The following is an 18,308-nucleotide window of genomic DNA, read 5'->3' as shown; positions in this document are numbered from 1 at the left end:
AAAAACAAATAAATATATAAACAAATAAATAAATCCACATCATCCTGCTTGGCCCTGGAAGTCATGAGGGAGAGACAGCATGCCCGAGGGCTATAAGAAATGGAAAATGTGGAATTCTTGAGCACAGATGTGCTTTGTGTATTGTTCAGTCCGTATCCTTGCCTCTGTTCTAATTCCATGTGTTTTTGTTTTGTTTTGTTTTGTTTTTTTTGAGACAAGGTCTCTTGCTCTATTGCCTAGGCTGGAGTGCAGAGGCTCACTGCAGCCTCAATCTCCTGGGCTCCAGTGATCCTCTTACCTCAGCCTCTGGAGTAGCTGGGACTACAGGTGTGCACCAGCACACCTGGCTAATGTTTTTATTTTTTATTTTTTGTGGAGACCAGGTCTCACTATGTTGCCCAGGCTGGTCTCAAACTCCTGAACTCAAGCGATCCTCCCACTTCCACCTCCCAAAGTGCAGGGATTACAGACATGAGCCGCTACACCCCAGCCTCATCTCATTTTGACTAAGGGAAACCTCTGCAGTGACTGTGAACCATGAAGAACCCATATGTACCTGAGCCTGTGCCATCTTGGGATATTTTATGGTTACACATAAGAGTCTGAAATATGGAATTGGAATCAGACATCCTCTGTCCATTTGAGTGTTTGGAGGATTGAATCTAGTGGGGCTTGGTGGAGCTATTTGGAACATTTGCTGCTCTCAGCAGATGCAGTGGCTGTTATAATGGGGGACCTTTCAGGGGCGTCCAGGCTAACGGATTTTTGTGTAGAAATGGTCATTGTTCATCTAAGCTGCTACTGTTGCTTCTCTCAGTTCTCGGAATGAGACCGTCCTTTCTGGCTGCATCCTATTCAGAACGTGTTTCCTTTTGCAGGGCTGAGCCTAATCCTCTGCCAGCTTTCGTTACCCTCTATCCTTCCAAATGAAAATGAAAAGGTTGTGCAGCTGAATTCATCCTTTTCTCTGAGATGCTTTGGGGATAGTGAAGTGAGCTGGCAGTACCCCATGTCTGAAGAAGAGAACTCTGATGTGGAAATCAGAAATGAAGAAAACAACAGTGGCCTTTTTGTGACAGTCTTGGAAGTGAGCAGTGCCTCGGCGGCCCACACAGGGTTGTACACTTGCTATTACAACCACACTCAGACAGAAGAGAATGAGCTTGAAGGCAGGCACATTTACATCTATGTGCCAGGTGAGTGGGATGGGTCCCCAGGACCGAGCTTCTTCTCTTCCTGTCCTTCCTGTTAAATGTACTAAGGTTTTAAACATATATATAAATAATTAATATTTATTGCAGGAAGTTTGAAAGATGTAAGCGAACACACAGAAATAAAAATCATTTGTAATATTATCAAGAAATATTCATTGTTAGCATTTCAGAGCTGTATTAAGTTTGGAAAGTCATCTTTGTTATGACATGCCCTGTATTGGTACTGTATAAACAATCTGAAATATACTCATCTCTATTCAGTTCATTCAAGTTGCACACATACTCACAGTGTGTCCAGCACTGGGCTACGTGTTGAGTATACAAAAATTAATAGGTAAGCCCGGTCTTGGAGTTGCTGATAGTTCATTATAATATCTTCCAAATAAACACTCGATTTACTCCTGGGCTCAAGTGAGCCCCACCCACCTCAGCCTTCCAAAGTTCTGGGGTTACAGGCGTGAGCCACTGGGCCTGGCCTACTCCTACATTTAATTAAAAGGACAAAGGATTGAACACAAGTGGTGGCAGTTGGGTAAATTAAAAAGGATTGTGGCTAGAATCCTTGGTTTTAGAACAAAACAGAAACCGCTTAGGATTCCTGCCATCCTTGCTGTTTTGGCATAGGTCGAGGAAGGGGGTTCTCACAGAAGTGTGTCTTCCTACCTTTCTGCCTTTTCTTTTTCAGTTTTTAATGGGCTCCTCTCCTACCCTCTGTAACTACGGGTGTCCCCAGGGATCTAGACCCTCTTTACTTCTTTCATGATACTCTTATTCATATGAGCCTTCCTTCTTAACAATTAAGGAAAAAATAAACAACTTTGTTTTGAAAAGGGAAGACATTTAGAATGTCACCCCAACTTCATTCACACTTAGATTCCTTCAGGAAAATCCTCTAGGTGTGGAGGGATTGTCTCCTGCTGTGAAGAGAATGGTAGGATCGTGAACGTGTTAAAGGCACACAAGTCCCTGAAGTTTTAATCCGTGTAAGATTGTCCAAAAATTCTTCTTGTTCCCCTTTTCCAGCACAGATGCCATCCAAGTAGCCCCTGCATCGCTGTCTGACAGAGATCTTTTTATTTCACAATAATGGAGACTTAGGGGCCTTTTCTGCAGCTGATGTTTGAGAATCTTAGAACTTCTTACCATCGTAGCTTAAGTAGCTGTTTTTCTTTTGGAAAGGAAATTCTCAGGCTCCTTCTCCTTCTTTAAATTTTATGTATTTCTCAAAGGATTACTTTTTAACAAACACATTTCTGTGCTACTTTTCAATCGTACTGACTACAGGTGATAAGAGTTTTTTGAAAGTATTTCATAATAAAACTAGAAATATTTTTTCCTGTTTTGAACAGAGTTGGACTCTATTATTTTATTGTTCATTTTTGTTTTTAGTTGTTTAAATTTTGATTTAGGTTCCTGGTTAGTATTTATTTATTTATTTGTAGAGACAGGATCTCTCTGTGTTGCCCAGCCTGGCCTCAAACTCCTGAACACAAGCAACCTTCCCACCTTGACTTCCCAAAGTGCTGGGATTAAAGGCATGAGCCACAACTCTTGTCCAGTATTGATATTTATCATCAGTATTATCCATCAGGAGACAGGCAATTTGATATTATTCATACTTAAAAATCACTTTGTAGCTGTCATGATAACTAATGCCAGTGGGGCAATTCTTCTGGATATATGTGTAAAGGTAAACTTCATACCTAATATCAATACTGCCAGTGGGATAGTTTTTCTGGATTTATGTGTAAAGGTGAAATTAATGTCTAATAGAGTCTTCATTCTTTTTCAAACCACAGACCCAGATGTAGCCTTTGTACCTCTAGGAATGACGGATTATTTAGTCATTGTGGAGGACGATGATTCTGCCATCATACCTTGTCGCACAACTGATCCCGAGACTCCTGTAACTTTACACAACAGCGAGGGGGTGGTACCTGCCTCCTACAACAGCAGACAGGGCTTTAATGGGACCTTCACTGTAGGGCCCTATATCTGTGAGGCCACCGTCAAAGGAAAGAAGTTCCAGACCATCCCATTTAATGTTTATGCTTTAAAAGGTACTTGTATCATCTCCTTCCTTCTTTAAATAAGAGTAACAGGCAAAATCATCAGGTGCATGTATGATTTTTTTTTTAAATCATCACCACTGGTGATCCTAAATTCTGATTTTGGGATTTAGGACCCCAGCTAATCCAGTGTCAGGGTGACCTCTATGGTTATAATAATAAGCTTAAAATTACTAAAGGCTAAAGCTTGATTACTTATGCAAGATTTCATGTTTCATCAGTTGACTTCAAAATACTGTAAGGGATTCTTTTCTTACATAAGCCTCTTACTTTCATTCACATTCCTGACTACGGAGGCCCTAAAAACAAACATACACCTAGGGGGTTAGATTCCTAGATTAATTTTAGTAACTTAAGAAAAGTGATTTCAATTTTGAAGAAAGTAGTTGTAGACTTCAACCCTTTGATGTCCACAGTTAGTACGCTTGGGGAAGTATAATACATGCTGAGGTCAACAGATATTTCCTGACCACTATGCTATGTGGAGGAATGGGTAGCAGCAAGAGTACACTGTTTTAAAATCAGAGCACAGCTAATTTTGTGCCAGGCACTGTGCTAGGTTCTGGGAAAGTACTGAGAATAATTGAGGAGCAGAGTAGAAGAGAAGAAGAGAAGAAAAAATTGGATGGAAACAAAGTGTCTAGAGCAGTGTGGATCATCAAAGGTTGGTTGATTAAATGAATAAATATGTCAGTCAAGGTGATTGTAGACGAGTATAACCATAACTAACGCACTGCTGAGGAATGCGGTGTTCTGTTTGATTGGAATTTATTTTTATTGTTATTATTTTATAATTCTGTATTATAACTATACACCTAATTGTTGTACACCATCTCAAAATCAAGCCTTGTGAGATTTTCCAAATTTTATCTTGATCAGGGCTTCTATTCATAATTGGTTCACAAATTATTTTTCAGGGTTTTCTTAAAAAAAACAACAAACACCACCACCCAAACTTTATAAGATCCTTACTATCCTATGGATTTTTAGGCCCTTGTATTTGTTCTTTTTTATAGCAACATCAGAGCTGGATCTAGAAATGGAAGCTCTTAAAACCGTGTATAAGTCAGGGGAAACGATTGTGGTCACCTGTGCTGTTTTTAACAATGAGGTGGTTGACCTTCAGTGGACTTACCCTGGAGAAGTGGTAGGTACCCTCAAAATGTGCAATGGCTTGGAGCAGAGCAGCAGGGCTCAGAAGACCTGCATTTGTGCTGGGTCTGTCACTGAGGGGCACATCACTGAGTTTCTCTAGACCTTAGCTTCCCACCTCTATGATGAACACATTTGATTAAAAGGCCTTTAGGGCTCCTTGATCAATGGGCGAGTTTGAAAGGATAGTTGCTGGACCAGGGCCTTCAGAATACATAAAGAGTGTGCACTAAGCCTTCTTTCTCAGAAGTCAGACAGAAATAGGAAGGTTCTCTGGCTACAAGATATCCACCAAAGACTTACAAGAGCAAAAAAACCGCTGGATTTTACTATTGCGGAGAGTCATTGATTGTCATTGTCTTGGCTTCTGTGCTCCTGGCGGTTGATTCATCTGATAGTGTTTATTGCCCGCACTCCTTCCTCTTCTGCCTTGTTGACACTGAGGACAGTGTGTCTTCCTGTTCCACCTCCTATGTGCCTGACCTTTGCATGGCTCACCTTCAGTGAACAGTCACCATGTAATCATTCAGCAAAGGTTTAATGATGTTTACTCAATCCCAAGCACTGTACCAGAAGCTGGTCCAATATTGCCGGATGAAGGGAGGAGGAGAGATGGAAGTGGGGAAAGGGAGCCACCATGCTGCCTCTTGGTCACTGGAGATTTACACAGAGTCTCAGTCATTCTAATGCATTGTCACCAAGTAAGAGAGCCATGTGTAAGAGGCTATGAATGCCCAAATGCAGGAATGACTCACATTCTTATGGAGAACAAAAACCAGATATATATATTTCTTCCCTCTACTCCTGACTTGTAAATTTCTGCTCCCTGTTCTTTTAGGCATTTGACAGCTTTCTGTCCTTCTATCCATTGATCTCCCTCCTTTTATATATTTCTCTCTCCCATGCATTTGCCACTGCTTTTCATTTGTCCTGGGGCATCTGATTGGAAGGTGGGCATTTTCACTATTGCCTCATAAACTTCACATGGTGAAGGGACATTTACAGACCAACAAATGTACATCTTCCCTGAAATATGGAGTGATTTGGTTCTTCTGTTCACTCTTGATTGCCGTTAATCCCTAAAACATAAACACTACTTTTTATTTATAGGATATAGCATTTTTTTTCCAAACCAAAGCACATGCTATTTGGCTTACAAATATATAATCAAAGTATTGTTTCATATAATATGTTTTTTTCTGATTGTAAAAGTAATGTAGGTTTATTGCAGAAACTTTGTAAAATACGGAGAGACAAAGGAAAGACTACTTCCCAGAGCATCACTGTTTATATTTTAGGGAGATAAAACTTTTATTTTTTATTTGTCTTTCTTTTGTTTTTTTTTTTCTTCTCCTTTTTTTTTTTTTTTTTTTTTGTAGAGATGAGGGTCTCACTATACTGCCCAGGTTGGTCTCGAATTCCTGGACTTAAGTGATCCTCCTACCTTGGCCTTTCAAAGTGTTGGGATTACACATGTGAGCCTCTGAGCTTGACTGAGATAAAGCTTTTAACTATTTCTTATCCATAGATAAACATTGAATAATTAATAGGTGTTATTCTTTAAACAGTAGTTTGTTGCATTCTTTATCCTTCAGCAGTATAGCACAAACACCTTATATGTGTCATTAACTATCCTTTTAAAAAATGGGCTGGGTGTGGTAGCTCATGCCTGTAATCCCAATACTTTGGGAGGCCGAGGCAGGAGGGTCACTTGAGGCCAGGAGTTTGAGATCAGCCTGGGCAATGTATCGAGACTCCGTCTCTACAAAAATGTTTTAAAAATTAGCCAGGCGTGGTGGCATGGGCCTGTAGCCTCAGCTACTCCGGAGACCAAGGTAGGAGGATCGCTTGAGCCCAGGAGGTTGAGGCTTCAGTGAGCCATGATTGTGCCACTGCACTCCAGCCTGGGCAGCAGAGCGAGATTCTGTCTCTAGAAGAATTAAAAACGAAATAAAAAATCTCATGAGTTTCTAAGCAGCTAGCTTTTTTTCTTTAGGTTTTATCTTTTAGAGCAGTTTTAGGTTTACAGCAAAATTGAGTGAGAGGTACAGAGATTTCCCATGTGTTTCCTGCTCCCACACATGCATAGCCTCCCCGCTTGTCAACATCCCTGCCATCCATTTGCTGTAACTGATGAACCTCCATTGACACATCGTATCACCCAGAGTCCATAGTTTACCTTAGAGTTCACTCTTAGGAGCGAGCTTTTTAAAAGTCGGTTTTCTTCCCCTTTTGCTGTAGAAAGGCAAAGGCATCACAATGCTGGAAGAAATCAAAGTCCCATCCATCAAATTGGTGTACACTTTGACGGTCCCCGAGGCCACGGTGAAAGACAGTGGAGATTACGAATGTGCTGCCCGCCAGGCTACCAGGGAGGTCAAAGAAATGAAGAGAGTCACTATTTCTGTTCATGGTACATTCTGCTTTCTAAAATGTCAGTCGTCCATGCTGCTCGGGATCCATATGTGGTAATCTTTATTTAATGGAAACTCTTCCCTGTACAGAGAAAGGGTTCATTGAAATCAAACCCACCTTTAGCCAGCTGGAAGCTGTCAACCTGCATGAAGTCAAACATTTTGTCGTAGAGGTGCAGGCCTACCCACCTCCCAGGATATCCTGGCTGAAAAACAATCTGACTCTGATCGAAAATCTCACGGAGATCACCACTGATGTGGAAAAGATTCAGGAAATAAGGTAAAGAAACACTCTGCCCAAGTATGCCTTTTTTTAGTGTGCATCAGAGGCGGACTGAGGTTTGTGTGTGTCTTACAACCCAGACGCAAAGTCATTCTAGAAAATGTAGCAATCTGAGTTAAGAGATGCTTGAAATCACATCCCTTGAATGATAACATTGCAATATGGTATTAGTATGCTGGTAAGTATTTAATGAGAAGATGAGAAGAAAGAACTAAAAGCTCTGGCCCCTGGGGAAAGACAGGTCACTGTATTCAGCTAGGGTGGAAGAAAGGAAGTAAAATTGGACTCACCGGGATTGAATAGATTGAATACATTCCCTGATGTTCATCATCCATATTGCAAGTAGACATGTATGGTGATTACACCCATGAGGTAGTTATCACATCACCTTACGTGAAAGTTAACATCATAGACTTAATCTGGAACCCATTTGCCCTAACTGAGGACTCCACAGGAAAGAAGAGTAGAGCCTGGCTGACTTTAGTCAGGAAAGAGATGTGCAATGAATCACTTGGATCCCTGCCTTTTAATCAGAATGGTCGATTGCTCTCATCTCTTAACTGGTAGTGGTGTTTTGAGTGAGTCACCCTCAGCCACAGTTTCCTCATCTACAATGCAGGGTAAACAATACCTTATGTCCTTCAAGGCAAGGAATTGGATCAGATGATATCATGGGGCTTCTTGAGGTTTTAAGCTGTGATTAGAACCCAAGAGTCAGAAGGTACATCTTGCAGCACCCAGCTAACCAGCCCTATACTTTTGTCAGAAATCATCTCAGAAAGGCAAAGTCAGTCCTATATTTCAAGCCTTCAGGAGGAGGAAGAACAGAGCCTTTCTCATCACTTCAGTTCACCTCATGATTTGCTTTCTTCTTTCTGAACTAAATTCCACGTGTAATTGAGAAGCAGTCTGAGAAAATGGAATTTTACAACCTCTGTAGAATAGTGAAGGAATAACGAAGTGGGGTACTGAATCTGGTAGGCTTTCTGTTGACACAAAATGAAGGTGCACAACGAGGAGGGCAGCTTTCCATAAGGAACTTCCATGAGGCTGTGCAGCCAGAGAGGAATAGGGTAACACTGGTACAGCTAACACCTCCAACACATGTGTGAGCATTGTCTGCAAGCCATAATCCACAGCAATGGCAGGACAGGCTTGCCAACTGAGTGGTTCTGGAAAGCTGCGTTTTCCTTTTAATGATTCCAGGATCCTTCAATGTGTATTTTTTAGTTCCTATTATGAACCAGTAAATATAAAGATGAACATGGTAGGTGGGGGATCTGGCTTCCTGGAGCTTAAAACTAGTGGACCCACTGGTTTTCTTGGCTGAAGAAGTGTAGACAACAAACAGCAGAGGATAATTTGGTAATCAGCATCCCACTGTGCCCTAGGGGACTCTCTAAGGAAATCCAGTCCTGGAGCACACTCAGTATGGTTCAGCCTGCTCTCTTCATAGGTCTGAATGCCCCAGCATTTGCAAAGTGTTTTGGAGCCTATGAAATCCTTTCACACATACAATCTCCTTTAATTAACTCTCACAATGACTCTGTGCTATGTGTACAATTATCATGTTTTACACACAAGGAAACTGAGGCATGGAGAATTGTAATAATGCCCGAGATCTTCTCACTCCATGACCAGTGCTTTTCTTTTCCATTCCAGTTGCTTTTTCACACTGTGATGATTTATAAAGGACAATCCAGTGGGCACATACTATATTTATGCACACGCATGCACACACACACACACACACAACCAGATGTCATTTATAATCCATGTAAAATATTTTTGGGGAAGCTTCTCTTTAATAAAGTTTGGAGAAGCATGTTTTTTCTAACTTTTTTTTTTTTTTTAAGATGGAGTCTTGCAAGCTCTGTCACCCAGGCTGGAGTGCAGTGGTACGATCACAGCTCACTGCAACCTCTGCCTCCTGGGTTCAAGCGATTCTTCAGCCTCAGCCTCCTGAGTAGCTGGATTACAGGTGTGTGCCACCATGCCTGGCTAATTTTTTTTTTTTTTTTTTTGTATTTTTAGCAGAGATGGGGGTTTCACCATGTTGGTCAGGCTGGTCTCGAACTCCTGACCTCAAGTGATCCACCCGCCTTGGCCTCCCAAAGTGCTGGGATTACAGTGTGAGTCGTCACACCCAGCCTATAACTTTTTTTTTTAAAAATAGGTGATAGAATCCCATGCTTGAAAAATAATCAGACATAAAGAGAGTGCATTGTAAGAAGCCTTACTGTACTCCTGTCCCCAACTGCCCAGTTCTCCCCTCCTTCCCACAGGGAAACACCTTTATTTGTTTAATTAGGTTCTTAGGAAACCTTCCAGAGTTTCTTTAAGCAAAATACAAGCAAGTAGGAATGTCATATCCTGTGGACCTCTCCATACCAATATGTAGAAAGTGTCCTTATTCTGTCCTCCAATGGTATTCCATTGTTTTGCTGAACCACCTAAATGATGGATATTTAGGGGAAGCAAATGTTTTTTTAAAAAGGTAAAAATCAAAGGGTTTTTTTTTTGTTTTGTTTTTTAAAGAAAAGCTGGTAGGCTGTGTTTATTCTTTCAGAAATCAGACCCTGGCTGAACTGATAGCTCTTGGAGATGACCACTGCTCATCTCTGAATGTCTGATTTTCTCTTGTAAGAATTGTGTGTATGATCCAGGCCTTCAGTACATGCACTGAATGTTGAGAATTCCAGAAGAGATGATATGGACAAGGAAAACAAGATGACTTTAGTTTTTACAGTAAAAATAAAACTTAAATTGAATAGTACAATTGCTTAAACAATTGGAACTTACTTAGCTACTGCTTGTTGAAACAAAATCCTTTTTTTAAAAGGTATCGAAGCAAATTAAAGCTTATCCGTGCTAAGGAAGAAGACAGTGGCCATTATACTATTGTAGCTCAAAATGAAGATGATGTGAAGAGCTATACTTTTGAACTGTTAACTCAAGGTATGTAAAGGGAGTATAAAGATAATGCTAGCTCTGTAGGTGAGTGTCTTCCAAGGAAAGCCTGGCACTTTCCTCCTGGGTCATGGAAGAAAAGCAACACTTAGGGGAGAAGCAGTGTTTGCAGATGTCACATATTAGGGATACCTCTGCTGGACTTAGGAATTCAGGTATTTCTGGGAGGTTCGGGGTTACTCTAGAGTAGGCGGGGAATCCCTAGGCTCCACTAGCTTTCTTTATTTTTGTAGAGATGGGCTCTTGCCATGTTGCCCAGGCTGGTCTCTTGGGTTCAAGCTGTCTTCCCACCTTGGCCTCTTAAAGTACTGGGATTACAGGTGTGAGCCACTGCACCTGGCCTCCACCAGCTTGCTTAGCACCTGCTTCTCAATCTGAGAAGAGAGAAGTGATACTTTTTGGTCCAGATGATCTTAGATTGTTCTGGAGAGTTTTGCTACAAGTTTTCCTTATAGACATTGTACACCAGTCCCTACCAGAACAGAGTGCCCAAGTCTGTTTACAATCAGGCGCAGCACCTATCCCCAGTCCCAGCCATGTGCCAGGTGCTGCCTGAGGTGCATTCATGTGGTCCTCACAGTAAAACCTGTGATACAAGGATCACCGTATACCTAATTTATTTGACCACAGATTTAGGAAAGAATCTTTAAAACCTGATAATATACCACAGATGCATTTTGGTAAATGCTGCTTTAGATTATACTTTAGCCGAATCCATTAGTTGAATCCTAAGCTATAATATAATTTTAAGAAATTCCTTGCCTTTCAAGCCAAATAACCAAGGGACTTTCTCCCTCCCTCCCTCCCTCCCTCCTCCCTTCCTCCCTCCCTCCCTTCCTTCCTTCCTTCCTTCCTTCCTTCCTTCCTTCCTTCCTTCTTCTTCCCTCCCTCACTTGTTCTCGCTTTTCCTTTCCTTTCTCTCCTTCCTTCCCTCTTCCCTCACTCTCTCTTTTCTTTTCCCTTCCTTCCTTCCTTCCTTCCTTCTTCCTTCCTTCCTCCCTCACTCTCTCTTTTCTTTTCCTTTCTCTCCTTCCTTCCTTCTTTCCTCCCTCACTTGTTCTCTCTTTTCCTTTCCCCTTCCTTCCTTCCTTCCTTCTTCCTTCCTTCCTTCCTTCCCTCGTCCCTCACTCTCTCTTTTCTTTTCCTTTCTCTCCTTCCTTCCTTCCTTCCTTCCTTCCTTCCTTCCTTCCTTCTCCTCTCTGTTCTCCTCCCCTCCCCTCCCCTCCCTTTCCCTTCTCATCTTTCTTCTCACCATGTTGTCCAGGTTTGCCTCAAACTCCTGGGCTCAAGTGATTCTCTTCCACCTCAGCCTACCAAGTAGCTGGGGTTACATGTGTGAGACATCACAACCATGGACTCTTCACTTTGTTCACTCCAGGTTAAAAACATCACAGGGATAAATCTCAAAACACCAAAACTGTGAAAATGCTGCTAATCATGTGGGTCTGTCTAAATTGGAGTGTTACTTGTACAACTGGTTTCAGCCCCTCTGGAGTGGTTTGAATGCCACGTGGATGAGTTGTGAACTCATCTTCCACTTTGTAGTCCCACATGTTCTGGGACACGAACTCTTCCATTCTGACTTCTTTCTGCCTCTCGCAGTTCCTTCATCCATTCTGGACTTGGTCGATGATCACCATGGCTCAACTGGGGGACAGACGGTGAGGTGCACAGCTGAAGGCACGCCGCTTCCTGATATTGAGTGGATGATATGCAAGGATATTAAGAAGTATGGAAAACAGATGTATCTTCTTCCTTTGTGGTCAAAAGCTTTCTCCCTTGACACAAATGATGTCAAATACATTTTACTTATTGACTATAAGATAGGGTTTTGGGTGTGATAGCTTCAGGGTGTGTATCTTTTGTCACAAATAGCTGTAAGGAGAAGGTCCCTGGCTTTCATTAGACCTTCAAAGTGTCTCCAATCTAAAAAAAGAGTGAATTTTAAGAACCACTGTCCTAAGAAGATTTTTACTACCCTGGCTCACATACCTTATTTGGTGAACTTTGTTTGGTGGTCAGACTGCATGTAAACATAAATGTGACTGCTTAGTCCCTTATCTGCCTACCTGCTGTTTGGTGGGTTAATTTGCCAGTGCCTCCTCCCTCCTCCCAGTCCTCAGCCTTCTTAAATGGGCACATGAGCGGTGTGTTTACACTTCATCCCTGGTAACTGGTTGTGTTCAGAAGCCTCAGTTGTTTCTTCCTCTAGACAGAGACTCCTCATCTTAACTTCTCCTAGGGCTAAGGATGGACTTGGATGTTGACTGGAGTTTCTAGTAGATTCCAGTGTGGAGCAGGAATCTAGCTCTTATAACTCAATCTGAGGATCATCGCAACCCTAGTGACACCTTAGGGGCTCTTCCCAGAGTGAGTGTTGAGAAGGGAGGGTTCCAGGCCTTTTTGAAGGTGTGGGAGATTGAGATCATTAAATATGGTTGAAATTGAACTGTTCAGTTTGCTCATAGGTTCAAGATTGGGGAATGGTAGTCATATTTTATTAAACACGTTTATCTCTGCCTGCTATGTAAACACGTTCAGTTCATGTGTGAATTATTCCCTCTTTAGCACATGCAGACAAGTTTTAATGTTCATCTGCATGTAAAATAAATCAGTGTGTAGTGCCCCAAAATGTAGACAAGATCCCAACACCTTGCCATCTTAGAGTGTTCCCTTGGCTCCACTCATTGCCATGACTCTCAGGAATTGGTCCTATACTTAGGCCTTTTTTCTCTCTAGATGTAATAATGAAACTTCTTGGACGATTTTGGCCAACAATGTCTCAAACATCATCACGGAGATCCACCCCCGAGACAGGAGTACCGTGGAGGGCCTTGTGACTTTTGCCAAAGTGGAAGAGACCATTGCGGTGAGATGCCTGGCTAAGAATCTCCTTGGAGCTGAGAACCGAGAGCTGAAGCTGGTGGCTCCCAGTGAGTTCCTCAACAGTCAGGACAACTCATCAGCTGAGCCCCATTTCCCCCAGGCAGAACTTTGAATCCCAAATAGGACTCATATAGAAATGAAGGTCCCAAGGCAGAAATTCAGTTATGAATGCTCTTAAAGGCAGGCATGTGGACTTTGCTTTATTTTGTTTTGTTTTTTGAGACAGAGTCTTGCTCTGTCGCCCAGGCTGGAGTGCAGTGGCACAATATTGGCTCACTGCAACCTCTACCTAGGACTTTGTTTTAGATTCAGATCCAAAACAGCATTTTGCAGAGGCTCCTCAACATTTTGCTTGTCTAATAATATAGCTACAGTTTCTACTTTGAATGTCTGTGTATGTGGATGCAGTGTGGGGAAGAAGGATCTTCTGTCTCATTGCTCCTTAAAAGATGGATGAAGCCAAAAGCAATATAAGCAAAATGCAAGTTACAAAATAAGCTTTATAATAAAGCATATGAAGTAGAGATGTCTGCCCATATAGTAGCTGTCAATTGCATTTATCCATCTTTATTGTTCCTATTCAAATTCTGTCCATAAGTTTACTGTTGGAGCAACTTTGGAGAAAATACTGAGTTCTCCTGATTGAATTTTGTCCCCTTCTTGTATAAGGAAAGAGTTGATGTAGTTTCCTGGGTGTAGATAGTTTGAGAGATGATACTTCCTATCCCTAAAATGAACCAGACAGCCCTCACATTTCACCACCAGCAGTGAGAGATTCCTGGCTCAGACACAGCCACACTACCTTGCTGCCCCCGTGCATGTCTGCCAGGAAACTTTTCATTGTGCCTCTCTCTCTTGTCACGTAGCCCTGCGTTCTGAACTCACGGTGGCTGCTGCAGTCCTGGTGCTGCTGGTGATTGTGATCATCTCACTCATTGTCCTGGTTGTCATTTGGAAACAGGTAGATATTTTCTCATAAAACTAAAGATCTTTGAAGCCAATGAGAACAAGAACAGCAACCTGGGTCAGTGCTTGGCACAGAGAAGGAGCTCAGTAATTATATGTGGAGTGAACGTTGTTGGACTCTACTGTGTCCAGTCACTGTGCAGCTTCATTGAAGCTCTGGTACACTGGGACTTTGGTAATTCACCAGTTACCTGTCCTGGTCATTTATAGAAACCGAGGTATGAAATTCGCTGGAGGGTCATTGAATCAATCAGCCCAGATGGACATGAATATATTTATGTGGACCCGATGCAGCTGCCTTATGACTCGAGATGGGAGTTTCCAAGAGATGGACTAGTGCTTGGTAAGTTCCATGGGGTGACCTCCCAAGACTCCCTTTTCCTTTGCACACAGCTTTACAATTTATAGGCCTTGGCAGAATAGAGACCTGAGATTGTGCTTAGTAAGAACTAGGCAATAGAAATTTGCTTTCAGAAATACATTTCTGTCTTGACAATGAGTTAATTGGATCACTGCAATGATTTTTTAAAATCTCGTTCCATAACAAATTATAGTTAAGGAAAATTTTACAAAGGGAGAAGAGAATATGAAGAGGGCTGGCAAAGATACCCACCAAAATTGCTTTGCTTTAGAAATGACATGAATTGAAAATGAGATGAATTTCTGTGACTAAAAATGAGCAGATGAGAAATGAATGAGGACAACCACAAAATGTGTTTTGATTCATTATGTTTTAAAGATGCATTAGATACTCCTTTTTATTTTTTTTTTTTTTTTAATTTTTTTTTTTTTTTTTGAGATGGAGTCTCGCTATGTCGCCCAGGCTGGAGTGCAGTGGCGCCATCTCGGCTCACTACAAGCTCCGCCTCCCGGGTTCACGCCATTCTCCTGCCTCAGCCTCCCAGGTAGCTGGGACTACAGGCGCCTGCCACCATGCCCGGCTAATTTTTTGTATTTTTTTTCAGTAGAGACGGGGTTTCACCGTGTTAGCCAGGATGGTCTCGATCTCCTGACCTCCTGATCCGCCCGCCTCGGCCTCCCAAAGTGCTGGGATTACAGGCATGAGCCACCGCGCCCGGCCGATACTCCTTTTTGTATATTTAGAATATGGAATATAAAAATATAGGTACATTTTAAGGCAAAATATGTAAAAATAAGCAAGTCAACTTACCACAAGCATTTCAAATATTTCAATCCTGGGCTGAGACCAAGAATATGAAGCTTTAGTCCAAGGCAGTATTTCTTTTTTTAAATCACACTCCTAATGAATGAAAGCAAGACAAAGGCAAATGAAGTATAGGTAGAGGTTGTGTTATGATGAATGATCTAACAGTATATACGTTAAAGAATGCCAAATGCAGGTTTTAATTACTTACCTGTCTCATTCCAAAATACAGAAGTCTGCTTGGAGAGTTACTTAAACTGAAATCAAGCAAGGCAGCAGAGTGAAATCACCTTTCCAAAAGTTGCAACTGAGGAAATTATGACAGTGAATGAGATATGATCTAACCAACTCCATTTTGCTTTAGCCTCCAAGTTGTCCTTGTTCCTTCCTGGGCATAGGCCAAACTAACTTTGAGAGGAACTTATTTTATAGTTTGACTTTGAAAAAAAGACAATAATAGCCCTTTGCCAAAACAAACCCTCTTCTTGCCTGGGAACTAGACTGCCTTTGTGGGACTAACAAATGAGCTACAAGATTAGAAAGCACGGTTTAAGGGTCACTGTTGTGAAACCTGAGGTCAGTGCTTGAGATATTTTGGAGACCCTGTATTTTGATGCATCAGCTGACACCACCCAGGTCAATAAACTGGCTCATCTGATCTTGTGGCCCCTACCTAGGAACTGACTCAGTTCAAGAGGACAGCATCAGCTCATGATTTCATCTTTGACCCAACCAATCAGCACTCCCCATTTCACCCCCTACCCACCAAATCATCCTAAAAACCCCATTCCCCCAGTTTCAGAGACACTGATTTGAGTAATAGTAGAATAGTAGAAATTCTCCAGTTTCAGAGACACTGATTTGAGTAATAGCAGAATAGTAAAGTAGTAGAAATTCCCCAGTTTCAGAGACACTGATTTGAGTAATAGTAGAATAGTAGAAATTCCCCAGTTTTAGAGACACTGATTTGAGTAATAGTAGAATAGTAGAAATTCCCCAGTTTCAGAGACACTGATTTGAGTAATAGTAGTAATAGTAGAATAGGTCTCCTGTACAGCCACCTCTGTGTGAATTAAACCCTTTCTCTATTGCAGTTCCCCTGCCTTGATAAATTGGCTCTGTCTAGGCAGCGGGCAAGGAGAACTCATGGGGCAGTTATAAGAGCTGCTCCCAATTTCAAATATTTATATCTAAGCTTTCTTTATTTTCCTGCCTATTTCCCAAAAAGGGATGAGGAACTTAGGGAGTTAAAAAGTAGTAAAATACGGGGAAACGGGCATAATTCCCATTATACTGAAAGGCATTGCTGGTGAAGCAATACCTTTCCAGGTACGATTTCCAGTAACACAGACATGCAGTAAGAGTCAGCGTTGGCTGTTAGTGTCTTTCATGAGCCAAGTCCTTCCTGGGCTTGGCTATCCGCGGTGAGACTGACACCCTGGGAAATGTTTCTCTCAGACTGTGAGCCCTTTCAGGGTGGGACAACAGCTTCAGTGTCTTTACGTAAGTCTCCTCCCAACATGAAGCTAATTGCTGTGCTCTCGGGCATGCTTAGCTCTTGGTGGAGTGGCTTTCCTAATTAATAGGGACCAGTGAGCCCAGTCTGAAGTTTTTACTTAGTCACTCCTTGGAATCAGTGATATTTTGAATCCTGAAATATTTCCAGTGGCTAATAATTTACTAAGACAAAAGATGCCCCTGTTTGCATATGGAAAACAGAAGGGGAGAGAACCAAGGGGTATGGGTGAGAGCCTCCAAAGGCAGAGGATCCCAGGGGCTGGCCCAGCACGGAGCTGGTAGACAGCATGCTCACACCAGGGAGGGCTGCACCCTCCTTTCTCCCGTCTGTGTTTTCTTTCCCCTGCAAATGTTATTCGACAAAAGCAATTATGCTAATTTCCTTCTCTGTGGGCTCAATTCCGTTTTTGACACGATGACTTGGAGGAGTCATTATGCTTATTCCAAACAGGAAAGACACCCGCCCAGCTGTCCACCCACAGAGAGCTGGCTATGGCGCAGAAAGCTGAGGAGGCGGCTGGAGTTTTTGGGTGTTAATGATTCTGCCTGCCCACAGGTCGGGTCTTGGGGTCTGGAGCATTTGGGAAGGTGGTTGAAGGAACAGCCTATGGATTAAGCCGGTCCCAACCTGTCATGAAAGTTGCAGTGAAGATGCTAAAACGTAAGTGCTCCTTCCTGGGGATTTTTTGAGCATGGGGATATTAAAGGAATTTCTCAAAATCATACAGCTAGTAAATAAGACATTTAGGACTAGATCCTGATTCTTTTGACTCCAGGTTTTATGTGTATTTAGACAATTTTGTCAATTAGGTTTATTTAGATTGCTCTTGCTGCCCATATGTTGGAAAATTAAGAGCTTGTTATTTCCAGACTTCATTTTGCTAGAAAGACCAGGAATTAGTTATTAGCATTGAGGCCAAGTAGCCATCTACTTCATTTAGACTTTTGGTAAATAGAATGATATCCAATCACAGGATTAGTCATGTTCTTGGTTTTTTTCTGAGCACGGGAAGTTGGTAGCTCAGCTGGACTGATATGTGATTTATTCCTTCAACAGCCACGGCTAGATCCAGTGAAAAACAAGCTCTCATGTCTGAACTGAAGATAATGACTCACCTGGGGCCACATTTGAACATTGTAAACTTGCTGGGAGCCTGCACCAAATCAGGTGGGCTCACTGACCTGGAGTGAGGGTTTTCATTGGACACATGTGGTTCTGAAAACTGTTCATTCAGGCTTAAATCCTCCACTCTCCAACCCCACACATGCCAGGGAATAGAAGTCTCTTAAATGGAGCTGACCCGTCCCTTGAATTGATGGAAGCTCATTGTTTTTTGAGCAAAATCTGTTGCCAGTCCAGTCATAGCCATTCATGGCTCTTTTTTTAAAAAAAAACAACAACAAAACACTTTTTTGGTATCTTGTTTTTTTCTGCCCCATATGGTCTGCAGGATAATTCATGACTTTTTTGTTCTTCATTTTCATACCCATCTCCTAACGATTTTTGTCTCCATAGGCCCCATTTACATCATCACAGAGTACTGCTTCTACGGAGATTTGGTCAACTATTTGCATAAGAATAGGGATAGCTTCCTGAGCCGCCACCCAGAGAAGCCAAAGAAAGAGCTGGATATCTTTGGGTTGAACCCTGCTGATGACAGCACACGGAGG

At 42.0% G+C, this 18,308-nt stretch overlaps 1 protein-coding gene across 3 annotated transcripts in view; it reads left to right on the top strand.

The window, feature by feature from the left end:
- The window catches only part of PDGFRA (platelet derived growth factor receptor alpha), a 62,174-nt gene that overhangs the window by 25,686 nt on the left and 18,180 nt on the right, over nucleotides 1–18,308 (top strand). For all 3 annotated transcript variants that reach the window (XM_033214655.1, XM_033214657.1, XM_033214656.1), the window contains exons 3-15: nucleotides 879–1,196; nucleotides 3,014–3,274; nucleotides 4,300–4,430; nucleotides 6,677–6,848; nucleotides 6,940–7,129; nucleotides 9,975–10,090; nucleotides 11,705–11,831; nucleotides 12,842–13,035; nucleotides 13,855–13,949; nucleotides 14,165–14,297; nucleotides 17,194–17,298; nucleotides 17,695–17,805; nucleotides 18,154–18,307. In XM_033214655.1, the coding sequence (XP_033070546.1) occupies nucleotides 879–1,196; nucleotides 3,014–3,274; nucleotides 4,300–4,430; nucleotides 6,677–6,848; nucleotides 6,940–7,129; nucleotides 9,975–10,090; nucleotides 11,705–11,831; nucleotides 12,842–13,035; nucleotides 13,855–13,949; nucleotides 14,165–14,297; nucleotides 17,194–17,298; nucleotides 17,695–17,805; nucleotides 18,154–18,307 (2,107 nt within the window). The remainder of the gene's footprint in view (nucleotides 1–878; nucleotides 1,197–3,013; nucleotides 3,275–4,299; nucleotides 4,431–6,676; nucleotides 6,849–6,939; nucleotides 7,130–9,974; nucleotides 10,091–11,704; nucleotides 11,832–12,841; nucleotides 13,036–13,854; nucleotides 13,950–14,164; nucleotides 14,298–17,193; nucleotides 17,299–17,694; nucleotides 17,806–18,153; nucleotide 18,308) is intronic.

This window comes from Trachypithecus francoisi, unplaced genomic scaffold (assembly GCF_009764315.1).
Source record: "Trachypithecus francoisi isolate TF-2019V2 unplaced genomic scaffold, Tfra_2.0 Lachesis_group1, whole genome shotgun sequence".
Taxonomy (NCBI): domain Eukaryota; kingdom Metazoa; phylum Chordata; class Mammalia; order Primates; family Cercopithecidae; genus Trachypithecus; species Trachypithecus francoisi.
Note: the sequence above shows the minus strand (reverse complement) of the source record. Positions and strands in the feature narration are given on the sequence as shown.